This window comes from Sminthopsis crassicaudata, chromosome 3, assembly GCF_048593235.1.
Source record: "Sminthopsis crassicaudata isolate SCR6 chromosome 3, ASM4859323v1, whole genome shotgun sequence".
Classification (NCBI taxonomy): domain Eukaryota; kingdom Metazoa; phylum Chordata; class Mammalia; order Dasyuromorphia; family Dasyuridae; genus Sminthopsis; species Sminthopsis crassicaudata.
In genome coordinates, this window is record NC_133619.1 from 186,319,738 (window position 1) to 186,345,798 (window position 26,061).

General features: G+C 34.8%; 1 protein-coding gene across 9 annotated transcripts in view; it reads right to left on the reverse strand.

Moving 5' to 3' along the window:
• MAP4K4 (mitogen-activated protein kinase kinase kinase kinase 4) overlaps positions 1-26,061 on the reverse strand; it is a 239,599-nt gene that overhangs the window by 36,219 nt on the left and 177,319 nt on the right. For 2 of the 9 annotated variants that reach the window (XM_074299754.1, XM_074299752.1), the window contains exons 11-18: positions 25,592-25,664; positions 21,321-21,531; positions 11,656-11,817; positions 8,272-8,358; positions 7,267-7,491; positions 6,166-6,327; positions 2,338-2,571; positions 1,350-1,456 (exon numbers count right to left, since the gene is read on the reverse strand). In XM_074299754.1, coding sequence (XP_074155855.1) covers positions 1,350-1,456; positions 2,338-2,571; positions 6,166-6,327; positions 7,267-7,491; positions 8,272-8,358; positions 11,656-11,817; positions 21,321-21,531; positions 25,592-25,664 — 1,261 coding nt within the window. The remainder of the gene's footprint in view (positions 1-1,349; positions 1,457-2,337; positions 2,572-6,165; positions 6,328-7,266; positions 7,492-8,271; positions 8,359-11,655; positions 11,818-21,320; positions 21,532-25,591; positions 25,665-26,061) is intronic. The other 7 variants (XM_074299757.1, XM_074299753.1, XM_074299760.1 and 4 more) reach the window with 4 other exon arrangements.

Consider the following 26,061-nt stretch of genomic DNA (forward strand, 5'->3'; position numbering starts at 1 on the left):
AATTACCATAAACTGATTCCTTTCTACCTTTCCAATTTTATTTCATATAACTCTCTTTTATGCATGTCCCAGCAACCTGCTAGCTCTTCATATATGACATGCCATAGCTCGCCTTCTTAGTAATTCTCTTATGTATGGACTGTAATTCTTTCTCATCTTTATTTTATTGTATCCTAACTTCCTTTAAATCACAACTGAGGGCCCATTAGCTACACAAGATCTTTCCTGACTCCTCCAGTTATCAATACTTTCCCTCTTGAATTTATTGCATATTATGTTGTATATACTTAGTATTTAATTATGTTCATGATATACCCTCCTCATTCCCACCCCATTCCAAGTATATAAGCTATCTGAGGGCAGAAAATATTTTAGAAATGCCTTTGCGTCTCCAGTGCCTAGTACAGTGTTTTGTACATACTGCTTTTAATAATCACTGCTGAATTAAATTTTGCTTTCTTACTTAGTCATCATAGCTAGGCACCTGCATTCTCATTCCTACAATGAGATTCGAAATACAAAAGTATTCATGAAGAAAGATGGGCAATGAAAAATGGAATAAATATTCCAAAGAGAAATTAGTGTCCTAGATTTCTGCTCCCTTCTGAGCATTTGGCATCATTTACCAATGCTAGGGAGACATCAACTCTTTGTTTTTAATTTCCTCCTCCTACTCATGTCAAGTTAAACATGGTTTAATAGTCATTTTCTAACTACTAAAATGGCAAAGTTGTTTCACAGGTCTCCATTCTCTGTAGAACCATCTATTACCATTTATTGAGAAGAAAAGTAACAGATTTTCAAAGCAGCTTTTCTTTTTCTAGAAAGTCTTTGTCTAGAAGTCCAGACATCACATAGTTGTATATATATATATATATATATATATATATATATATATATATATATTTTTTTTTTTTTTTCCAATGCCCTATCCAAAAGGCAACATGAAGAACATTGAAATTGTCCAAGAGAGGGGCAGCTAGATGGTGCAGTGGATAGAGCACCAGCCTTGAATTCAGGAGGACCCGAGTTCAAATGTGGCCTCAGACACTTAACACTTCCTAGCTGTGTGACCCTGGGTAAGTCACTTAACCCCAGCCTCCAAAAAAAAAAAAGAAAAGAAAAGAAAAGAAAAGAAAAGAAAAGAAAAGAAAAGAAAAGAAAAGAAAAGAAAAGAAAAGAAAAGAAAAGAAAAGAAAAGAAAAGAAAAGAAAAGAAAAGAAAAGAAAAGAAAAGAAAAGAAAAGAAAAGAAAAGAAAAGAAAAGAAAAGGAAAGAAAAGGAAAGAAAAGAAAAAAATTGTACAAGAGAACAGAGTATACCTGACCCAGTCATTTATTCTTCCCTTACCTTGTAGAGTTTCTTTGACCTGCTTGGTTATTTTGCTGCCCACTGCCCTGCAGTGGAGAATCACGGCGAGATAAAACAGGAGAACGGGATGTTGTTCTCACAGGTACCTTAGGCAGAGAAAGAAGGCAATTACATCACTTAAAAAAAAAAAAAAAAAGGAAGGAAAAAGCTAATCCCACCAAAGGATGCCATTTAAATAATTTCTAATTATGTTACCCAAACTCTTAAGATGGACCCAACCATTCCTTTTCTCTACTGCTAATAAAGCTTCCTCAAATTGCATCCAATGAGGAATTACAGAGAACTTCATCTAAGATACCTATGGAGCCAACACAAATATTCTCTCATCTCTGACATTTAAAAAGAATATGATTTTTTGGCTGAATCTTCAGTGGCAGGGAACACACAAAGCATTTTGCTGAAATAATGTGAGAAACAGGAAAAACCGCTCCTAAAGGAACTGAACAGTGATCTATGCATGAGTCAGCAGGAGGGAGAAACTAGCAAGAAGCAAAGAAATATTCAGAAGAAGCAAATTCCAAGTGTAGGGGGGAAAAAAATCTACCCAAATGTCTCTCTTTTTTAAATTCTATCATTCTATAATCTCAGGAGAGAAAAAGTGTTTTTTGGAAAAGTAAGTAAGAAAATTTTCTTATGATTTGGGGATCCTATCATTTGGATTGTCTTCTTTAAATCTTCCCGAATACTTAAGTGTTTTGTTATTAGTGTGAAATAAATAACATGGCTCTTGTATGCCATTATAAGACATCTGTCAATGCTAATTGCATTTGATCTGGAAGCCTATTTCTTCTAGGCTTAAGCCTCAAATAATTTTTGCTCCACCTGCTGTTGGCTAGGCACAACTATCTATTTCTAATGTCCCTCCCCATAGCATAGACCCTTCTATTAAGTTTCACTGCCCCATTAACTCTGATGAAGAGTGACCACACCCATAAAAAATATAATCTTCTGTCTTTCTACTCCTTACCCTTGGAGGCACCTCGTCACTGTCTGATCTAGACCAAGCCTTTTGGGTGGGATCGGGTACCTCCGACTTAGATTCAGAACACTGACTTAGCACCTCACTGCGTGAAGGTGGACATGGGTCCTGAGAACGAAGATGGTGATGTGCAAATTTGGGAGGAGAAGGGTCACTGAAGGAATGGGATCGCGAGACAGGGGAAACATTGTTCTTGAGAGATGCCAGATGGGACCACTGTACCTTACGAAAAAACAAAACACAAAACATTCAATGCGTTCTGCATAAAACTGGCTTTCCAGTCAACACCAAATCCAAAGAGAAGAAATGGCAAGAAGGGAAACACAAACTAGAGATGGTGGAAGGCAAAGCAAGGCAAGACAAGGCAAGGCACTTAGCAGAAAATAAAGCAACCCAGAGGGCACACATGTAGAAAAATGTAAAGGTATGTCTGTAAGAAAAGTCCTTGAGAACACGCATTTGGGCAATAAGATCAGGTTCCTCTGACTTAAGAATCTGGGTCCCCCATGCACACCTAGAGAGTTACAGTTTTAATGAACCATGTGGTACATGCACATACATGTCAAAGATGGGAACAGGAAAGGAGGGGAAAAAAAAGGATAAAGACCACTGTCAAACATGCAAACCAAAATACATTCATCTTGACATTACCTGCTAGATTAAATTTCAAACACAATTAGCAAAGAAGCAGCACATTCATATAAAAAAAATTAAAAGACAGATGTCTTTATGACATTACAGTCCAGAAAAGTTCATTCTAAAAACAATTTTTAAATCCCCAACTTTTCAAAACACTACCCCAATCTTTTCTTCTTCACCCTTCTATTTTCAAAAAACATCCTACTAGTTTTTGCAACATAGTGCTGGGTTTGTTTTGGGGTTTTTTGAGGGGTGAGTGGAAGTGAAGAGGTGAGATGTAATTCAATAATATGACAATTATTAGTCAGCTGAATTTAACTAATTACTATTAAACTACATAAAGGAATACTAAAACATCAAGAATACTAAGAAAAGGCAGGACAGAAAAATCAAAATAATTGTATCATCATTATGCATATAAGCATAAAAATCCTGTGGTAGGCTGCATGTGTTTCACATAGGGTTAATGGTACTACCTATCAAATATCCTCATTTTAAACATGAGATTTATATAATAATTTTTAAAGCCTCTAGAAAAATGAAGGGCTTTTTTAATTTTTAAGAAAAGGTACCATGAAACCAAAATATATATTTTTTAAAATAACAAATAATATTCTACTTGAGTAGATTACCAAAGTTTCACATGTATCATAACCATGTATTATTTTAGGCAAGAATTATTGTTGTGTAAGACAGACTGGATAGATTGCTTTTAGGAATAGAAGACAGGAAAATTCAGTCCATTAGCCTGGAAGCCTGCTCCAATTTTCCTAATTCCATAAATGATATTCATGCTCATAAAATTATTTCTTTCCACAGTTAATAAATCTTCAGGCTTTAGGGAAATACCTCTTCACTTTCTTTTTATCCAACCTGGAATATAAGAGCATTAAAACCCTGGCCAAGTGATTCTTGCCACTGTGTACAGACAAGCTAAAGGCTCCTGACTGGCATCTAAGAAAATTTCTATGACTTGTTACTCAAGCAGTATATCCCTCACCATATTAATTACTATTTTTCTTTCTAGATATTCCCATTCTCTCCTTTTCTGACATTTTTCCTCTTCTTAATTTATTTCTCCTTCCCTGTCTATTCTAAGATTCTACCAATGAAGGTAAAGGATTTGCTTAGGCCTGTACTGTTTCTGCAGATTAAAAAAAAAAAAAAAAAAAAAAAAAAAAAAAAAAAGGTTCCCTCTTCCCAGTGAGGAATATTTTTATATCTACCCTTTCTCCTCCTGTTAATTTTAATTCCTTGGGCTTAATACTGATATCCTAGGGATCATTGCTACAAATTAATGCTTGTTTAAGAATACTGTCATGCCCATCTGAAATTTTAAAACAAAATCCTGCTGTATATTAGGACATTAATTTAACCACTGGACACTGAAAAACTGCATGAGACTTCTACTTGGTTCCTAATGTGCCAAATTATATGACTCCTTAAGCAGATCCTCACAAGCCTTTTGAGTTGGTGGGATATACTTCTGATTCTCTTAGTATGCTGGCTCTCTAGAAATTCAACAAAGTGAACTTTTTTATTCAATGCAGGTTGAGTTGTGTGTTCTGCAAATCAGTTAGCATCCATTCTCCCCCATTCCCCACAATTCAACATGGACAAATGATGCCCAAGCAGTGTTGGCAAAAAGATACCCAGCAATAGTATTGCAAAGCAGGCAGCAGCCACAGGCCTGAAACAGGTTAGGTACTGTTTCAGCTTCAAAAACAAAGGCAAGGTACAGAAAGAAATATTTTATTCTAGATCTTTACAGTAAAGATGAATCAATGTAATATAACCTAACTCTTCTTTTAACTTCATTATTTCCATTAATAGCAAACTCCCAACCTTGAAATCTTAGAATCATTATAAACTCATTTGTCAGTCAAACAGCTACTAAATCAGATTATTTCTGTTTGTGATCTATCTTCTTTTTTTGCTACCATTTTCACCTAACTTGGACTACCACGATAAAAGTTTCTACCTGCTCTTCTCACCTCTAGACTCCAATCCATCCTGGATGCTGCAAGCAGAACAATATTTTGGGGGGTGAATGGTGTAAGCAGGGTAAGGCAAATGGGATTAAGTGATTTACCCAGGATCACAGTGCTAATATCTGAGGCCAGATTTAAACTCAGGTCCTACTGACTCCAGGGCTGGTGCTCTACCCACTATATCATCTCCAGAGAACCGATTCTTAGTGGCTTCCAAATACCTACTAAAAAAAATTCTGCCTCTGACCCAATGAATGACTACATAACCCTAGGTAAATTTCTTTCTCTCTCTCATGCTTGTAGGATCAAAGGTTTGAGCTGAAAGAGGCCACAATGGTCACTCAGTCCAATCTTGATCATTTCACAAATGAGGAAGATGAGATCAAAGAAGATTAAGGATCAGGCAGCTGTTTTTCTCATCTATAAATAGTAAAAATTCCCTCACCAGGCTGTTGTGAGAATCAAACAAGGTAAAAATTGATAAAGCATCCTGCATACCTTAGAGTAAAACTGAAATTTCAACTAATATTATATCATTAATGGGCCTCTGACCTGAATTAAGCCCAAGTTTTCTAATCTTATTTTCACTACTCCCCTTTAACATTCCTAGACAACTAGGCATGTTAAAGGGAAGTAATTTCCTATATCCATGTTTTTGTTCATGTTGCTTTTAGTCTCTTCTGTTCTGGCTTGTCTACCAAATCCTGTACGCCCTCATTTCAAGGATCACTTCAAAGACTATCTCCTCCCCCAGGCTATTCTTCATCTTCTGCTGCCAGAAGCAATCTTCCTGAACATGGGCTTTCATGCTTTGCATTCCACTAATTTGTAACCAAGTCTAATCTCTCTTACTAGACTAGATTATAAACTCAAATAAAGAGCTTATACTTTTTTTACCCTATGTCTCCTACAGCATCCTGCACATTGAAGGCCTAATGTACAAAACACATTTAATAATTATTTGTTGTATAAATATTGCCAAATAGCAGGGTTCTTTTTAAAAGAACCTTCTCCACTACCTACTCCTTTTAATTTATATCCCCCTTTCTAAACAACTCTTTTGCTCATCCTCAAACTCTCTAAGTGGTAATGAAAACAATCTTATCTGCAGCACAGAGGGCAGTCCTAGAGTTTGGTGAGATATTTCAATAGATCCCCCTGACCCAACCATACTTCCTGCTGCTACCTGTGATTCCACTGGTCTCTGGAGTGCAGGGTGAACAGAATCGGAGTTGCCATTGGAAAAAGACTCTGATCTTGAAGGCACTGGTGGCTCCAAAACTTTGCCTGTCTGCTTAGACTGTGCTTCAGGGGAACCTTGGTTAGTTTTCCTAAATCTATCTTCCACCTGCATAGAAGACATAACTCACTGTTAGTGAACTAGAGTTTAAAAAGCTATAGAGGCTTCCTAAGACTTTAGTCTTTCATGAAGCCTTTTTATTTGTCCTTGGCTATTAGAAAAAGCAGAGCTAAAGGCAGCAAAATAAAAAGGAACATTAGAATTTGCTTCAGAAAAACAAAAAAAGACAAAAAAGTGAAAACAGTTAATGTTTGTTAGTACAAGGTAGTCAAAAATAATCTTCATAGCTAGCTGCAACTAAAGCACATTTCAAAAAGCAAAAAACTAAAAACCTGCATATTTTTCTAGGGAAAAAAATGTCAAAACAAACCCATTTTTTTCCCACAGTCTTCTAAAAAACAGCAGAGCTATCTGGTTAAAGGGGACCAAACATAGAGCTCTTAACAGATTTAAATTTAGTATGTTTTTATGAGATTACAGACGGTCTCTACAAGGAAATATATATACTGTAAATGTCATTATCTCTTTGAGTCAATTCTAAGATTAGTGCCTTCCTTCTGTGTTGTCTAATATTCAAGAATTAGCTCATTAACTCACAGGATTAGGACTGTCCAAAAAACTCAGAAACCATATACCATATGGCCAAATTTCCCTATCCTTGAAATGCTATGTGGTAATCTGTAACTCTATGTCTAATAGCTAAACAGTCCAATAACATACTTGTCATATATCCTTGGTCTTCTTTCCCTCCCCTATCTTTAGAAGAGGTTTATAAAAATAAATTTATTCAAACTTGTTTTTAAAAAGATTTAAGGATAATTTGGCTACATCATTCCCACTGCACATTCAGTTTGCCTATCTTTCTCTTTAATTTATCTTTCAACTGAAACTTGTCACAGAGGCAGCTATAGAATATCCTAGAAAGGAATGCTGGCTTAATAGCTGGGTGATCTCTGACAGATCATTTTAGCCGAAAAAGACAGTTACCTCTCTAGATCTTTCAGGAGCTTCATAGTGAGGTTTAGTTTCAGGAGGGTGATAGCTCTGTTTATTTCTTTCTTGCTGTTGCTGCTGTTGTTGTTGCTGTTGCTGCTGCTGGTGATGCCTCCTATGGTCATGCTGTAAGGACAGGAGATACGCTTGCTCTTGCTGTAACTGTCTTTGGAGTCTCTCTGCCTGTCGATGTTCTTCCATCTCCCGCCATCTGTATTCCTTTAGGAAGGAGAGAAGGATCAATCAAGCCCCTGGAGGGAAAATAGACCACCTGTTTTTTTTCCCCCTCTCCTTTTATTTATTGATTGATTTATTGGTGCAGCAAAAGACAGGGATTTTTACATGGCATGGTACCTGTAGGAAAACCTGACAGAATACTGCTAACCATAATAATTATTGGATCATTAGGACCAAAGTGGCTTCCCCCCTAAAGATAATGATTTCAATAAAAATGTGATACTTTTAGAACAAAGGCTACATATGTAACAATAATAAACCATTGCTCTCAGTTAATTTTATGTGGTGTGTGCTTAGAATCCAAAACGTTAAGCACTCTAAGTTCTTTCTATAAATGCCAAGGTCTGCACAAAAAAAACCAAAAAAAAAAAAACAAAACAAAACAAAACAACAACAAAAAAAACCACACACACACACACACACAAAAAAAAAACCAACAACAACAAAAAAGAAAACAAAAAACAAACAAATAAAAACAACAACCTTGATCACCAAAACCAGAAGAGTTCAACTTACTGAAGTAAATAAATAAATAAAGCCCTCCTCTGGATGTGCCCAAAGCAGTGTGACCAGAGTATTCCTCTCAGTGTTGTGTTTGTCAACCCACTACATTAACAGAAATGTCCATTTAATACAACTCCATTGTTCATACAGTGAGCGCAGCTGTGCCTAACTGGGAATTGGGGGTTGAAGGAAAGTCCTGGGCCTGGCCAGATAAAAGAACCCTAAAGCTATGGAACAAAACAGATACAGTGCGTTTACCAGTAACATGGCCTGCTCCTGGAGCAGCTGCTGCTGAAGGATTTCCAAGTGCCGCTGCTCCTCTTCTAGCTGTCGCCTGATATACTCCTGTCACATAGAAATTACCCAGCAATCAATTTATTCAAAAGGAATGCATCAGAACCACCTAAGTGGAAAACACCAAGAACTTCTGTCCCCAAACACCTTTGGCAAGAGTTCACTAACTGCCTGGAAAAAACATTCTTTAAAGGCCTTAGACTTAAAATAGGTCCAAAAAATCCTATTGAGATGATAAAATAGGGACACATAATCTAGTTAAACATGTAACTGTGTATTTGTATACACATGTGAGCACCTGATGAGATGTGAATTATGGACTTTAGAAGAGCAACAATTCGATTCATAAATATAACAAACTATTGCTTGTCTTATGTAGTTGGGTAACTGAGGGTGTTCTGGTTAATCAAAACTTCTGGTTAATAGAGTTAACATATATACCATGCAGAGATTATCCATTTTAAAAAGGCATACAACAAAACATAGTTAAATACTTCTGGTCATATCTGTATCTTTCGTGGATGATTCTGAAGTCACCTGTAAATATTTAAATATAAATAAAAGCTATCGACTCTGTAATTTTAATTTATAATTTTATTATAACTTTATTTTATTTTTGTAATTTATTGTCTTTTTATTTATAATTTTAAAATTATTTATAAAACAATAAAAAGCAAGTCTTTAGTGACCCTCTTTGGCTTTTATTGTTGTTTTTTTTTAACTTTTGACAAGGAAAGCCATTAAATAATGAAAACAGCTAATCACCTCCAAAATGTATTTTTTGAATGCTGAAATGCCTATCTTGGGTGTTGTAAGTCCAGACACTGTCATGATATAATGAAAATACCAGTATGTTGAGAATCAGAGTTGGATTACTATTTCAATTCTACCAATGACAACTTGTGTGGCATGTCATTAAATCTTACTCTGGCTATTTTTTTTTTGAATCTGAAAAATGAGTAAAATAGTACCTGATCTGTCTAAATCACAGAATAATTTTCTGTATTTCAAATGAGATAAAGGATCTTATAATGGGATCATAGACTTAAGATCTTATGGGACCTCAGAAGTCATATTCCCATCATTTCATAGATGAAGAATCTAAAAGCACTTTTAAGAAATATGGATCATTTTATACCCTCTTTCTAATAATTTTCTAATAATAATGACCTAATTTCCTACCCTAGTAAAGGATATAAGTAAAAGTATCAGAGGAGGAAGGTAAGGGAATAGGAAAGGACCATTCTAAAGCCCCCAAAAAATTATTTTCATGGGAAAATAGTTCCATTTTGTGAACTTTTACCTCTAGAGATCACTTTCTTCTATGTTATCATAGCTGTGGTCAGAAAGAGACTTAACAAAAGAATGGGCTAGCTATGAATTTTGGTTGGTAAAGGGTTATGTAACAGAGTTTACTGTACACAAACATCAAATAGAAAAAGGAAACAAGTTTTCCCAAAGCCACTAACTGAAACACTTCAATTCTGACCTCTTTTCAATCTCTATATCCATAAAATCTCATCACCCTCAAGCATACCCTTACTAAAATTTACCACTGCCATAAGTAATGACAAATATTAACAAATAAATTTTGACACCAAACTAATTTTATTTTCTGATATACACAGATTTAAAATGTAATTGTCTTTTGACAAAGAGTTCATTCACATATTTCCTATCTCTATCATCTCAAAATTCAAGAAAATAATTCTGTCCAAGCTACAAATAAATCCTAGCATATATTTACCCATTGTACAGAACACAAATTTACATATACAAACACATATGTAGTACACAAAGCATGCTCCTTATAGCAAGACTATCATAGTAATTTTTGTTCTAGAAAGAAAAAGTCACAAAAGTGACATTGAGAATCTTAAAACTTTATAAGTTGAAGTGTAGAATGTGCAAATTCACAAAGTATAAGCATCACTAGCAGAACATTTCTAGCTCTGTGTCTTCATCTGACATTGAGAATTTTAAAAATTTACAAGTTGAGATGCAGAATGTGCAAATTTATGAAGTATAAGCTTCACTAACAGACCACTTCTAGCTCTGTATCTTCATTTAACTTAATATTAGTTTGTAAGTATTTCCATCTAAAATACAGAAGAGCCAATCAACCTCTCAAAACTACTGAAGTAATCAGAAAACATACTGAATTCTTTCAATCTCTCAAAACTACTGAAATAATCAGAAAATATATTGAATTCTTTAAAGACCCTAATTACAAATATAAATAACATTTCAAAACAAATGCACATTTAAATAAATACCATGAACTAGGCACCAACTTCAAGCATGATGAAAGAAAACAGAAAATTTAAGCTTCAAGATTCACATGCACAAATAGGTTTTTACTAAGTATATGTGGAATGAATGAATGAGTGAATAGAAGTGCAATCTGATGTACATGCAAACCCAACTCTTACAAAACTTGAGGTATTTAAGTTTAGTAAACAAGTAGAGCAGCTGAATAAGCAAATTTGAAAGACATAATTAGGCAAGGTAAGTATTTCAGTGTGAGCTTAGAACATTATTTGAACTACCTCTTCTCTTTCTAAAGGGCAATTAAAAGTAAAGAAAGTTTACAGACAAAAAATGGGAAGACATAATATTAGTGATCTGGTTCAAACCAATATAATTCTGTAATAGAAAACAAACATATCTTAACAACTGGATCAATCACAATCAAATTACTGTATCTATATTTGTTTCAACAATTAATGGTCATTTCTAAATATAGTCATTAGGTGAGTTCAATAAAATGGAATGGCTAAAAAGTGACTTGAGGGAAAAAAAAAAAAAAAAAACAGAAAAATTTTGTTTTTACTTTCTCTTATGTGATCTCAATAATCATCCAGCATTTGAACTCACCAGAGGATCCAATTTGCTCCTACTGATTTTTCTGAAACCCTTCGTCAATTTTTTTATCAGCAATTTTTCAATGCAATAAGAGACCCATTACAATTAAGCCAAAAAAGTAGAGTTAATAATTAACTATAGTCATAATCTTAAACTTCTGTGAGATGCATTTAGGTGCTAACGCTATTTTCAGGTATCTTTTCTGAAAAAATTACTGTTCAGTAATCACTGAATTTGAATACTAAGATCATATAATTCTCATGTAGCTATATATTCCATTTATGACTAAATTACCAAAAAAGGCAAAACATTCAGTGAATAATCCTCCTAAATGCATTGCTTTATTCAGGATTGTGACTTTCTATCCCCTTAATTAAAAAAAAAAAAAAAAAAAAAAAAAAAAAAAATCAAGCTTTTTTTAATCACCTCAAAAGAAACATACCTTAAAAATAATTGCATTGTTGCCTTTTTTCATAGACTCACCTGCTCTCTCTCTACTCTCCTCTTCTCTTCTTCCGCCCTTCTTCTTTCTTCCTCTTCTTTCCTTCTTCTCTCCAAGTCCTCCAGGCGTCTCTTCTCTTCTTGTTCTCTCCTCCTCTGTTCACGCTCCTGTTGCCTTCTAGCTTCACGCTCTCTTCTTTGTTGCTGCAGAATCAGGGGAACATAGATAAGCAGGTTTTGGGCTTTTTCATGCTGGCTTTTGTTTATGCAGTAATATGGGGTCAAATCTCTGCCACAACCAGTTAGCATGTGCACAGTCAAAAATGACATCTGTACCTTCAATTAACCTTTTCACAAATATTGGACATACAGAAGGGAAGAGGTGAAAGTATATAAATAAGCCAAGCATAATCAACAGGGAAAACTATTAGGGGGGAAAAGAAAAGGTCATCCCCATCTTCCCTCCTACAATGCTCAACCCATATCCCTGAAGAGGACAGATGAAAAAGCAAAAGAAAAATTTAACAACTAGATGAAGGGGAAAGTATAAAAGATAAAGAAAGAGAAGAAAAGGGGACAGGACAGAAGAGAAAGGAAGTCACCAGAATAGAAAATAGCAGCCACCAAAGATAACTGGAATATTACTCAATGGATCCATCTTACCAAACTACACTGAAAATAATATTTAATGAAAATTTGAAAATAATTACTATTTTCTGCTATTATTCTGTGGCAAGTTTCTATGATGCCTAAAGATATAAAAACAGGAAGCAGGAAGTTTTGGTGACACTGCCTAATTACCACATTTCAAGTGAAAAAAACAAACAAAATATCCTCAGTCCAAGAAACCAGTCTTCTATATTGTACTATCTCCCCATCAATTCTTTAACTATTACAATTCAACAACCTAAAAGACATAGAAAATGGTTCTTATGGACCGAGACAACTTTATTATATTGAATTTAATAAATAGGAATTTGGGGTAAGATAGCAAGGTATGCCACCAAGCAACTAATTTATTTAAAACAAGAAAAATCAGATAGACCAAAATCCCTTCTGGGGGTTTTTGTTTCTTTGATTTCTAACACACATCAACATTTTCTTTCTGAATTCTAGTCTTCAATGTCTTCCTAGAGAAGTGAAAAAATGTTATGTGTTAAACAGCACTTTAAAGAAATGTTATTTGGTTCAGCTGTGTGGTTCAGTGTATAGAGCAAAGGATTTGAGAATCAGAAAGATCTGAATTCACCTTCCACTTCAGACACCAACTAATTCTGTGACCACTTAGCTTGTCTGACTGTCTCAAGTTTTCTCATTTGTAAAATGGGTATAATTAATCATACCTACCTTACCACTGTAAGAATCTAATGAGTTAATATATAATATAGAATTAATCTACTGCAAGAAACCCAGCCTTTTCCTCCCAAAATAAAAATGCTATTGACTCATGTTCTAATCACAGATCCTAAAAACAAAACAAAATGATACTTTTCCTCTTCTGATTATTTATTTTCACAACCGAACTAGTAGTATACTTTTACCTCTGTTCTCCTTTTGCCTCTCCCCTACAACCTGTACCTCTCATCTTCAAGGAAAGTAAAACAAGAAAGTAAAACGCTAGTTTAAACTCCAAACCAAACCTGTAAGCACAACTGGGCAAATGTCCGCATGACAAGGATACAAAACCCGGGAGTTTCCCTTCACTAATCCTTATCCTTTTATTGTCAGCGACCAGTCCATTCTATGTAATTTTCAAGTATGGAATGCCAAGCTCCAAATAGTCAGTGAGGAATATAAAATAGGGAAGGAGAGAGGGAGAGAAGAAGAAAGGCAGAAAGAGAGTAAAGAAAAGAGAAGGGTGAGAGTGAGGTATGGAAGAAAAGAATTAAGAGTATCCCTCTTTTTCTTTCCCTCCATTACATAATACTGATATAAAGAAAGAATTTAAGTTTTTTTTCTGGGAGACTAATGCATTGTTAGTGGAGTTGTGAAATGATCCAGCTATTCTGGAAAGCAATTTAGAACTCGGCCCAAAGATCTATAAAAACTCTTCATACCCTTTGATTCAACAATGTTACTGCTGAAATCCCAAAGAAATCATAAAAGAGGATAGCCATCTATTAGGGAATGGCTGAATAAATTATGGTATATGAATGTAATGGAAGATGAGCAAGCTGATTTCAAAAAAGCCTGAAAAGATTTACATGAACTGATGCTGAGTGAAGTAAGCAGAACCAAGAGAACACTAAGTAATGACAAGATTGTATGATGATCAATTGTGATGACCTTGGCTTTTCTCAGTAATTCAATGATTCAAGACAACTCCAATAGACTTGGAATGGAAAATGCCAAATGTATCCAAAGAGAACTATGGAGATTGAATGTGGATTAAAACATAGTTTTTGAAATTTTTTTCAAAAAAAAAATTTCATAAACAAAGCCTGAAAAAAAAATGCAAAAGAATATGATGAAAACTTACTCCTCTTGTTACAATCTCTCTCTCTGTCTCTGTCTCTCTCTCTCTCCTTTCCTCTCGTATGCACATTTTGATGTATAAACATTAATTCAGAATTATCTCAAACAAGAAGAACTCAGAGCAGCAAACTAAGTTCTAAGGTCCCATGGGAAGTCTTCATTAAGGAGGCTAGGGAAATAATTAGACTTAATGAAATCAATTCTCCAAGGCCACTAATTGTATTCCTTTTAAAAATATTCATATTGGGGGCAGCAAGGTGGTGCAGTGGAGAGAGCACTCCTAAACTCAGGAGGACCTGAGTTCAAATCTGAACTCAGACACTTAACACTTCCTAGCTGTGTGACCCTGGGCAAGTCACTTAACCCCAATTGCTTCAGTTAAAAAAAAAAAAAAAAAAAGATTTATAAATCCAATCTATTCTTTCCAGAGCAAAAAAGATGAAGGATGAGCCTCTATAAGGCAAGAATTGACCCCAAGATTAAGAGAAGGGAAAAGGGAACTTAATGATTCCATTTTAATATTTATATATATATTTATATACCCCAATTCATTTGTCCCACATCTTCAATTTAAAAATTATCAGTCCTCATCATGAACTATGCTGTCCTAACAACTTCTAGTCTTTAAAAAATTTAACTAAATCTATTAACATAAAGCTCCAACATTATATCTTGATAAATAATTCAAACTATTCTTACACTAGAACATAAAAACAATGTCAAAATAAATGTGCACAGGCCCAATTAAATATCATTCGTCTATGAATTAATACCATAAGTATGATGCAAATGACAAAATCCCAAAGAAGTGAATTCTTATGTTATTCTCAAATTCATCCTTATAAAACTCTCCTCCATCCAAAACAATATTAAATCTTTGAATTTTTGGCTTCTGCAAGTTGATGTCATCATGACTTTTAAAATTCTTTTCTCTCTTTAGAGAGCACTGTACAAAGATTTACAAATTTTCCTAAGATTCCTGAGCAAATACTATTCTATTTTCTAAGTCAATAATTGTCTCTGACATTTTAAAAAGGTTCTTTCACAGCAAGATATTAAAAGTTATTCTGATACCAAATAATAGTCTTTGAAAATGAAATTCATTTGAAGAATTTCCTACTAATTTTCATGGGCTTTCAAAAGAAATATGAGATATGCAAATTTAGAAACATCTCCTTCCCAAATGATCAAATGGATTGTATGTACCTGATCTGTGATAGTGATCTGAACTCATATTGGTCTGACCAACCATAGTCAGATATTATACCTTAATATCGTAATGTCATTTTGGTCCTTATCATACACAAGGGACAAACAACAAAATCATCAAATCTTAGCAAAGACTTGGTGTGGGGATTCCACATTAGCAACTTTAATAATGGGAGGAAAAGAGAAGCTCTTTTGCTTCTCCCAAACGTCTGTTGTTCTCCAGCTTCAAAAATCACTAACCAAGAAGACAGTTCAATACTATAGGTGATGAAAAACTAGAATGGGTTATCAAGGGAGACTGCAGAATCTCTATCTCAAATATTAAACAGGATAGATAGCATCTCTGTAAAACAGTTAAGACAATGTCTTGAATGTCTTGCCTTACTTTATGACCACATCAATATTCTTCATAGTTTTATGACTTCCATGCATATTAAAAATCATATTGCAAATGAAAGGTTTTAATAAACAGACTGCAAAACAAAGAATGTTTTATGACAGGATAAAGAAGAAGGAATTGATGAGGAAAATATTTTATTTCTTTAAAATGCATTAAAATATTGTTTAAAAACCCTTGGGGGGAGGTTAGGGAGTTCATACACAGTTTCCTCCTTCTAAGACTCATAGCCAAGAAATACATAGTAAGTACTTGGCACATTTATTATCATTATTTGTTTAAAACTTTCAGCTCCCCAAGTTCTACAATTACTTTCCATACTAGATCTCTTTCCTTTCCTCTATTTCTAACAAATTTTTTTTTTTGTTTGTTTCATGGGTTTTTCCTCCCACCTAAAAAGTAACAATTTGGCATTTTTGAGTCACTTAAGCCCTGGCAAGGTAGTTTGTAATAGCAAGGAATAAGAACACTGGATGGAAAAAAAAAAAAAAAATCACAGATTTAGGGGTAAACACAACATTAGATCTTATCTAGTTCAACCCTCTCATTTAAAAAATGAAATATCTGAGGCTCAGAGAGTTAAATACTTTATCCAAAGTCACCCAAATGTCAAACTAGGGAACTCTGCATTTTCATTATACCAGTATCTATATTCCATAGGCTTTCAGGAAGCAAATTTCAAAAAAAGTTTAGAAAGAAAGATCAAGAGAATCCTATCACCAGAAATTGTAAAATGGATCATAATTAAAGCTCAAGGAATGAGAATAAATTCTAAGAAACCAAATTTTTAAAAATTCTTCCCATTTAACTGCTTATAAGTCTCAATGAAAGGGACTCCTCTCCTTTCATTTCAGAGAAAAGGAGGAATAGGTACAACCACATAGGTACTGTCTTACAGATGAGCAAATAGAAATACAACAGATTAGTAGGAAACAACCAAAATATCCCCCCCCCCTCCCCGCTGGAGTTAAGTGACTTGCCCAGGGTCACACAGCTAGGAAGTGTTAAGTGTCTGAGACCACATTTGAACTCGGGTCCTCCTGAATTCAAGGCTGGTGCACTATCCACTGCGCCCCCTAGCTGCCCTAAGAAACAACCAAAATATTTTTAGTAAGGAAGTCTCAAAGTTCAAAATGTGGCAATGGTAATGAAAAATATTTTGAACAATTAAACAAACTTATTTATATTAGAAATAAAAAAGGAGAAGCCCTATAATTAGGGATGTAATGAAATGGTCACAGAGGACAAAGAGATAGTAGAAGTTCTAACTCCTTTAGATACTTTAGTGTACCAAAAAGTGCATGCCATGAGGGACTTGGCCATCTGAGGCATGTGAATTCACCATAATAAACTCTCTTCTCCCATATTTCTGCTCTTAAATTCCCAGAAATTTGGGAACCAAACTTTACACTCACTGAGCATTATCTTCTCTTTTTCAAGAACCACTGGTATTAGGCTCCTCTCCTCTTCCTTTCTCCTTCCATTGTCCCCTTCTTTCTCATAATGGTAAGCAAGCAATATCTATTGGTAGACTGGTAGTATATAGTACCAAAACATTTTTTCTCTCTATGGCTTCAAATCCTGAAGGACACTATGTTCCCAGCTACAGTACAGAAGAGTTCCCAGAAAAGGACATGATGGGATGAAGATATTGATTAAATCTAATATTTGTATATCAAAAAATATTTTACATTGAAAAATAGTTTATACAAATTATCTTATTTGATCTTCACATCAACTCTAGAAGGTTGATGCTTCTGTTATTCTTATTTTTATCAGTGGAAAAAACAAGGGGAAGGGACTTGCCCAGTATCACATAGCTAGTAAGTGTCTAAAACCAGATTTGAATTTCAATCAACTCCAATTCCAGGTCTAGTATAAGTGTTATCTAACCCTAAACTTTACTAAAATCATATTTCCTGACAGAGACCATTGATGACTAGGATTCAATGTTTCTCTAATCAAGAATTCAATGATCAAAATTTAATGATTCAACACAGATAACAAGAATTAAATGATTCTCTAATCAGACACAGAATATGAATCAATATCTAAATTTCTATTCAAACTATAAAAACTATTTCATTACTGTTTGGATATATTAACATGTACAATGAGGGCAAATCACAACCACTTGATGCTTCTATATTTAATTGATCACTGTGAGGAATTAGGGAGAAAAAATGGTACAATTTACAGTATACTTCATCAAACAAACACAAAATAATAGCTACATAAGTCATGATCTTGCTTGGACATGTGTAATAAAAGTTACCTTAGGACTTCTGGCAAAAAGATCCATCTCTTCCACACTCAAGATGATTATAATAATAATAGTGATGTTAACAACAACAAAAACAGTAATAAGAGCTTTGGGGTTTAAAAAATGTTTTAAATGTGTTATTTCACTTGTTCCTCCAGTGTGTTTGTTGTGCTGCCCCTAAATCTAAGTTTTACATATATTAAAAAATAAGGGTAATTAGTCTCTCTCTCTACACACACACACACACACACACACACACACAAAACTATCTCTCTCTCTCTCTCTCTCTCTCTCTCTCTCTCTCTCTCTCTCTCTCTCTCTCTCTCTCTCTCTCTCTCTCAAAAATAGTGACCATGTAAAATAAACCAGAAGTTATTCAGGACCTAAATTCAAAACTCTGTCTCATGAACTTACTAGTTGGGTATCCTGGGCAAGTTCCTAATTCTCAGTTTCAGTCCTTTACTAACCTGCCTCATTTGTTATGAGAATCAAGTGAGATAATGCCCTTTAAAATCCTGTGGATCATCTCTAAAGCAATGACCAATAATCAGTCACAAAGCTGGAAGGGAATTCAGAGGTCATATGGCCTAATCCATCAAAGCATCCCACAGTTGGAAAGGGAATTTACAAACAATCTAGGCTAACCAAGATCTAACCAATAACCAGCACAAATTCTTCATAGGATTATATCCTACAAGAGAAGTCATTTTTTGCTTAAAATTAAGTCAACATGCATATATTAAGAGCTGTACAAGGTACTGTAATAAGCTGTGAGAAAAAAGAAGAAATAAAGTCTCTGATCTTGCCTATTAAACTTTTAGAGAGCTTCAATTTTTTAAGACTTTTTCCTTACACATACACACTCTCCATCAATTTCTTCTATTAAGCAGTGCCAACATCTATTCCCTTTGATAATCAATTGTTTCATTTGTGTCAGATTCTCTGTGATCCCATTTATGGTTTTCCTGGCAAAGACACTGGAGCTCATTTTCAGATGAGGAAACTGAGGCAAACAAGGTCAAGTGATTTGTTCCAGGTCACACAGCTAGTGTCAGACTGGATTTAAATTCAGAAAGATGAGTCTTCCCATTTCCAGGCCCAGGAATTTATAGCCCAGGCTAGTGCAAAACCTAGCTAATCTCTTCCCTTCTATCAGTGCTATAAATTCTTAACAACTATCACACTTCCACTAAATGTTCTACAATTCAAAACTTCCATTTCTTACAAATGATCTTCATTTGGTCCTTCCTACCAAGAATACTCTTCTGAAGCGCTCCAGCTAATCCATATTCTCCCTAAACTATGGTTCCCAGAACTAAATGTAGTATTTTGGAACATAGTGTGACCAAGGCAGAGTACAGAAGGACTATCACTTCCCTATCCTGAACATAATGCCTCTCTTTAATGTAATCTACAATCGCATAAACTTATAAGGAGAGTTGGAGGAGGGTGGCTACTAGATCACTTTACAAATTCATGTCAGTTTGTAAGTCATTAAAACCTCCTGATCTCTCAGATCAGTTGCACATCTTATACTCCTTTTCTATCCTTCAATGTCCAACAAAGATTAGGTGCCCAATAAAAACATTTTCTTATGACTGAAACTAAACATGATTTTCATAAATATCCATCTTTTCCAATAGAACACAACTTCATTTCCTTTCCTCTCCCTCCAATCATCAATCTTTCCCTGTCTACTATTGGTTCTTTCCCTGTTGTCTATATCTCCATTCTGAACCAAATCCTTGAAAATGCTATTGATGCTTGTAGCCTCCCTTAAAAAACTTATCTTGCTTTGCAATGGACTCTCACCTCTAACTCCTGTCAACTGAAACTGCTCTCTCCAAAGTTGCCAAATCCATCATCATCAATTCCAGTGACTATTCACAATTTTTAGAATTTAAAAAAAAAAAAAAAAAAACTCCTCTACTTAGCTTTAAATCCCTTTACAATGTGGCCTTATCTTTCTGGTCTCAATGAAATTAATTCCTCTCATGCATCCAGAATTTACCAAAATGGGCTTTTCTTTCTTGCTTATACACAATATTTCATTTCCCATTGTGGTGACTTTGTATTGATCATCCATCCAGGCCTGGAATAGACTCTATCCTCGTCTGCCTCAAAGATTCCTTTCAAAACAGCACTACCTCCTACATGAAGTTCTTCCTAATTAACAATTTCTAGGGCCCTGTCTCCCAAACAAGTGTTAACTACCTGATGTATATTTGTATTTATTCTGCATTTAGGTAAAATATTCTGCATAACTTTATATATTTATTATTCAGACATATGTACGCAAGCTCATAAAGCATAAGGATTGTTTCATTGTTTGTAATTGAATTCTCTAAGTATCGCTACGGTACTTGGTAACAGAAGCTCAATAATTAATTATGGGTAAAGTGAGAAGTTATTGGGAAGAGAAAGGTTTTTTGTTTTTGTTTTTTAAAGCCAAACAAAACAATTTTTAAAGAATATATAAAGAACATAACAGGGGCAGCTAGATGGTAAAGTAGAGTCAGGAAGGCGTGAGGTCAAATCCAACCTCAAACACTAGCTGTCACTTATTAGCTGAGGGCAAATCACTTAACTTCAAATGCCTCCCCTAGATAAAAAAAAAAAAAAAAAAAGTAGTAATAATAGAGGCTAGCATTTACGTAGTATTCTATCTGCACTATAGAATGTACTATCTGCAAGGCATTGTGCTAAGTATTTTATTATTATCCTATTTGACCTTCACAACAACTCTGAGAACTAGGTAATGTTTATTATTCCCATTTTAATAGCTAAAGAAACTTGGCCAAACAAAGATTAAGTGTCTTGCCAGGATCAAAGAGACAATAAAGGTCTGACATCAGATCTGAAGTCAAGTTTTCCTAACTCCAAAGCCAGAATTCAATGTGCTACCAAGCAGCCTTTTAAAACCAAACCAAACCAACAATCCCCACCCAGTCACCACATTCTGATGCCCCACTTACTTTACCCCCCTCCCAGTCTTTTGACCTCAAAGTTCAACTGAGTCTGTGCCTTCCAAGGTTACCAACACTCTAATTTTTTTATTTGGATCATCTCTCTTGAATTTGTAATGAATACTACTATGTTCCTGATGAGGGATCATCTGCTCTCTTATTGAAATCATCTAGTGAAGGGAAAGGGACAAGGGGGGGGATACTATTTACTTGAGACAAAAATCTCTTCCTCAGACTCTAAATGGCTATGCCTGGGTGAGTAGAAGTTTTTTTCCTGAAGACATGTGGGGTCTTAAAGCTACTTTGTTTTAAAACAACCAAAGTAAAACAAAAACAAAACAAAACAAAACAAAACAAAAAAAAAAAAACCACAGTGAACCCTTCATCCTGTCACTACCTCTTCCAGTCGTCTCCTCTGTTCTTTCTGCTGCTCAATGCGTTTCTGCCTTTCTGCCAGGAGCTGCCTCTTATATTCCTCCTGCTCTCGGAGTTGTTGTTCCTGTAGAAGTTGTTGTCTTCGTAGAGCCTCTGAGCGTTCCTTGTTTTCTTGTTGCAGTCTTAAGAAATCCCGTCGAAGGGTAGATTCACCAGGCACATTAACAATGGAACTATTTTTTTTAAAAAGGACACACATACACACATAGAGGAATTAAGGGTTAGCCACAAGAATAAATCACCTTGTGAGCTTATGGAAGCCTCATCTCAGATTCCTATTCCTTTTTTTTTTTTTCTTTGATATAACTTTTATTTTTCCATTAACAAGCATCTATTTTATTTTTCAATTAAAAGGCATCTATTTAATGACATCCAGGAAGAAAGGAAAAGGAAGGAGAGAGGAAAAGAAAGAGGGAAGAGAGGAAAAGAACAAAGGCAGGGAGGGAGGGGAAGAAGGAAGAAACAAAGAAAGAAAAAATTTGTAACAAGAATGCAGCGTAAAGCAAAATCAATTTGCACTCTGGCCATGTCCAAAAATGTATCTTACTCTGAAACCTGAGTTCTAACACTTCTTTGTCAAGACCACCTAATGTTCTTATTGTAAATTTATTCATTTGGTGAGTTCTTCATTTTCATGGCTTCTATTAATCCTTTCTATAAAGACTGTCAGAATCTTTATGCCTAACTTTAATTCATCACCTGTATTTCAGCACCACTGAATTTATAACATACATTTTTTTTTTTGGGGGGGGTGGAATGCATGCTGAGGCAATTGGGGTTAAATGGCTTGTCCAGGGTTACACAGCCAGGATATGTTAAGTGTCTGAGGTCAAATTTTGACTCAGGTCTGGTGCTTTATCCACTGCACCAATTAGCTGCCCTCATAGCATACATTTTTAATTCAGTTACTTACAATTATTTATAATATAATTTCTACATAATTATACAATATATATAATATAAATAAGAATCTGATATTTCATCAATTATAATTTATAATTATTAGTAATTATTTCACCCATTTGTTTTACAAATATTTACTAAAATACTTACATGTCAGGTACTATATTTTCAACTGCAAACAGCACAAGTATACTTAGATATGCTACCACCATCATCTATTTAAAACTAATCTTCTCAATCTCCCTCCCAAGTCCAAAATCTACTATTATGTAATGCCAATATATTGAACCTAGAAAGGGGCTGAAAGGAGAAAAGATACTAATAACTAAGGGAAATAATACAGAATGTGGCCATTGTGTAGACAGTGGAATACAAGCTAAGGACTAAGATTTCTAAGAGACAGAGGTGAGGAGAGAAATGTATTGCAAGCTTCAGAATAAACTGCATAAAAACAAGAAATAGAGTACCATTGGTTGATGGACTGATGTGAAGAGAACCAAAATGATGTCACTATGTTAGAGTCAAGGTACAATATAAATGACAGTGGCTGATCAGAATAATATGAGCCCAGAAGGCTTTAGCACAAATAAGCATGGAGATGTCTAAATTTGTCCATATCACATTTCTCATAAACATCACATGTAAAGAATTTGAAGAATGCCAGTTCTGTTGGACCATTAAGTAAATGAAGGAAAGTAGTATGAATGTATAATAAGGCTAGAAAGGGAAGTTTAGAGGTAGGTTGTTGTCAAAGCCAAATAGAAGTGTTTGTGTTTGATCTTAGGGAGACAGAAGTTTTTTGAGCAGGAGTGATGTGGCCAGAGGTAGGATCTGAGAATTCTAAAAGGTGAAGCTGAGGAAAAGAAAATAGTTTGTATATGTAGCTACTTAAACTCTACTCTTTCTTTCTTTCTTTCTTTCTTTTTTTTAATTATAGATTTTTATTTACAAGATATATGCATGGGTAATTTTTCAGCATTGACCCTTGCAAAACCTTTTGTTCCAACTTTTCCCCTCCTTCCCTCCACCCCCTCCACCAGATGGCAGGCAGATCATTACATGTTAAATATATTAAAGTATATGTCAAATACAATATATGTATACATATTCATACATAAACTCTACTCTTTTTTAGAAACATAGCTCATACTATACCTCTTCCAGGAAGCCCTTTTCTGATTGCTCTCTCCTGGCTACTATTTCTGCACTCCTGTTAATGTACTTCGAGTCAAAGTATTTAAACACTTTAGAAACCAAGTAATTGTTCTGTTTCCTTTAAGCTATTTATGGCTTTTCAAAGAGAATGAAGACTGAAGATGAAAAGCTCATTCTGCTGCTCTATATGCTGTCAAGCTCAAACAATCCTGGATAGGCAGCAGTTGCCTAATACTTTTTAGGAGTCTAAAACCACATATGTAATTCTTTACTTTCAAATTTCCCTTAATACTTGAACTAGTGGTTACAAAATCTAAATCTAGTAATAGGTCTCCAAGGATATTTCAAAATTCATACCCACGTCACTTGGACTTCATTCTTCTTCTCAGTTCCCCAATCCCTGAATAGTAATGCACTGCATTTCCTCTAAAGGAAAAACAACTACATATGTTGCCTCCACTTCGGCACTTCCCACTCATTTCTCTTTGCAATCTAGTTTCCAATTATAAGACTTGACTAAGGACCAATAAAATAGTTCTTAATTGTAAAATCTGGTGTGTTTTCTCAGTTCTCAATCCTCTTCTCAGTCAAGAAATGCCTTCTTGACATTTAAACTATTGCCCAACTCCTCTCTACTCCTGTAAACATTCATACTTTTACTCCAAACTATGTGACCACTTTTTCTCCTTCACTGTATCATTAGCCATGTGCTGTATCTGACCCTCTTTACTCTGTCCCTTTCTCCCTCCTCCTCCTCCTCTCTCTCTCTCTCTGCATCTCTCCTCCTCCCAATACCATCCTCATTTCCTCAAGATCTGTCTGTTGCTTTTGTTGTACTTTCACAACACTCCAGCCTACATGACAAATCACCTGAAACACACACACACACACACTCAAATCTCTGCTTAATAGTTTTCAATAGCTCCCTGAAGAAAGAAATGCTGTAGCTTAGAATTTAACATCTTTGCTCATTCTAATCTGCCTTTCCCAGAATCATTTCAGTTTCAAGAACTTCCTATTCCAACCAAAATGGCCTCCTGGTTGTTGCCTAAACATGGCCATTTTCTTACCCATTTTTCTGTCTTTGTACAGGTCATTTTGTCATTGCTGAAATGCACTTTTCCCCCCATAGTCTCTTGAAATCCTTAGCACTTAGTTAAAAGATTGATTCAAGTGCCAACTTAAAAAAGTTGATCAGTTTCTTTGGGTTTTGGGATACCTATCCTCTTTAAATGGACTAGTATTTACTTATCTACATTAAATGTTGCCATCTTCCCCATACCAACAAAATTAAGTCCCCTGGAGTGAAGACTATTTTAAAAACTCTGTCACAGCTTCTAGAATGACTAAATATAACAGATACATAATAAATGCTTATTTTTGATCTGTAAGTAACTGCTCAATATTATTAATAATGCCAATTAAAGTCAGCAGAAATATTTGATAAAGATACTTATAATACTTTGATAAACACCTACAAATTTGTTGTGCTTTTTTCCATTCTTAAAGCATGAACACATGAAAATCTTTAGGCACAAACAGAATATGGATAATACAAAGAATATGATCCACCTTTTCCTTGTTCAATCTTCTTAACCCATTTCAGGCTCTTTTAGGTTACCATTCTCTAGGATATGTTCTGATGGTTCCTAAACTTATTCTTATCTTAAACTGCCTTCCTTTTGATCAATTACTGCACTTTCAATTTCACAGCTCATGCTTTACCTCCCTAAAATCACATTAGCAGGCTCCCAACATTCTCAAATATCTGTCTTCATCAGATAATCTAGGTTCAAGCTATCAAATCAAGCTGTTTTAATTTCTCAAAATTCATGAAGTCAAGCAAAAAGCTCACAGTTTCTACACTCAAAACACAGATTTAAAGATGGTTCTGGGGGAAATATAAACTATTTAATTCCTGGAAGTATACCAATCACTAGGAAGGTGAAGACAAGTGTCTGTTTGGGAAGAGTATATTTGAGACAATGGGAAAGCAGAAGTTCACAGACAATTTTTTTAAGGAATAAAAGAATAGGCCTAAAAAATTAAGGAACATGTCTAGGTCATGTTAAAATTCCCTCAGAATTCTCCTAAGCATAAGAAGTATGACTTAATGATAGATTTACAGTTCCCAAGATCAAAGTATCCTTTTAAAATGTGCACTTAAGTTATTACCTGGGTTCTCCTTCTTGTTCAGGTACTTCTTCCTCCTCTTCTTCACTTCCACTATACTCATACTCTGTCTCATCTGTGGAAGTCAAGAGAAAAATATAGAGATGGGCTGGAGAATTATAAGACATTTGTGTAGAGACAAGCAAAACCCTATGAAGAGTCACGTACATATCTTAGTGATTTTTAATTGAGACTATTACCCCCTAAGTACATCTTTGCATCATGATTCATATTGAGCTGGGTGCTAGTCCTGGCACTCCCACATGCATGTGAGAAATTTGTGACAGAAGAAAATCAGTAAGAATAGTTCATTAAGCTGTATTCCTTATGAAAAAACAACTAGGTGAAGTAGAAGAAAAGGTACTAGGCCTGAAATAAGAAAATTCACCTTCATGAGTTCAAATCTAGTTTTAAATACTTAAAACCATTTTTGCCTCATTTGTTCATCCATAAAATGTCTGGAAAAGGAAATG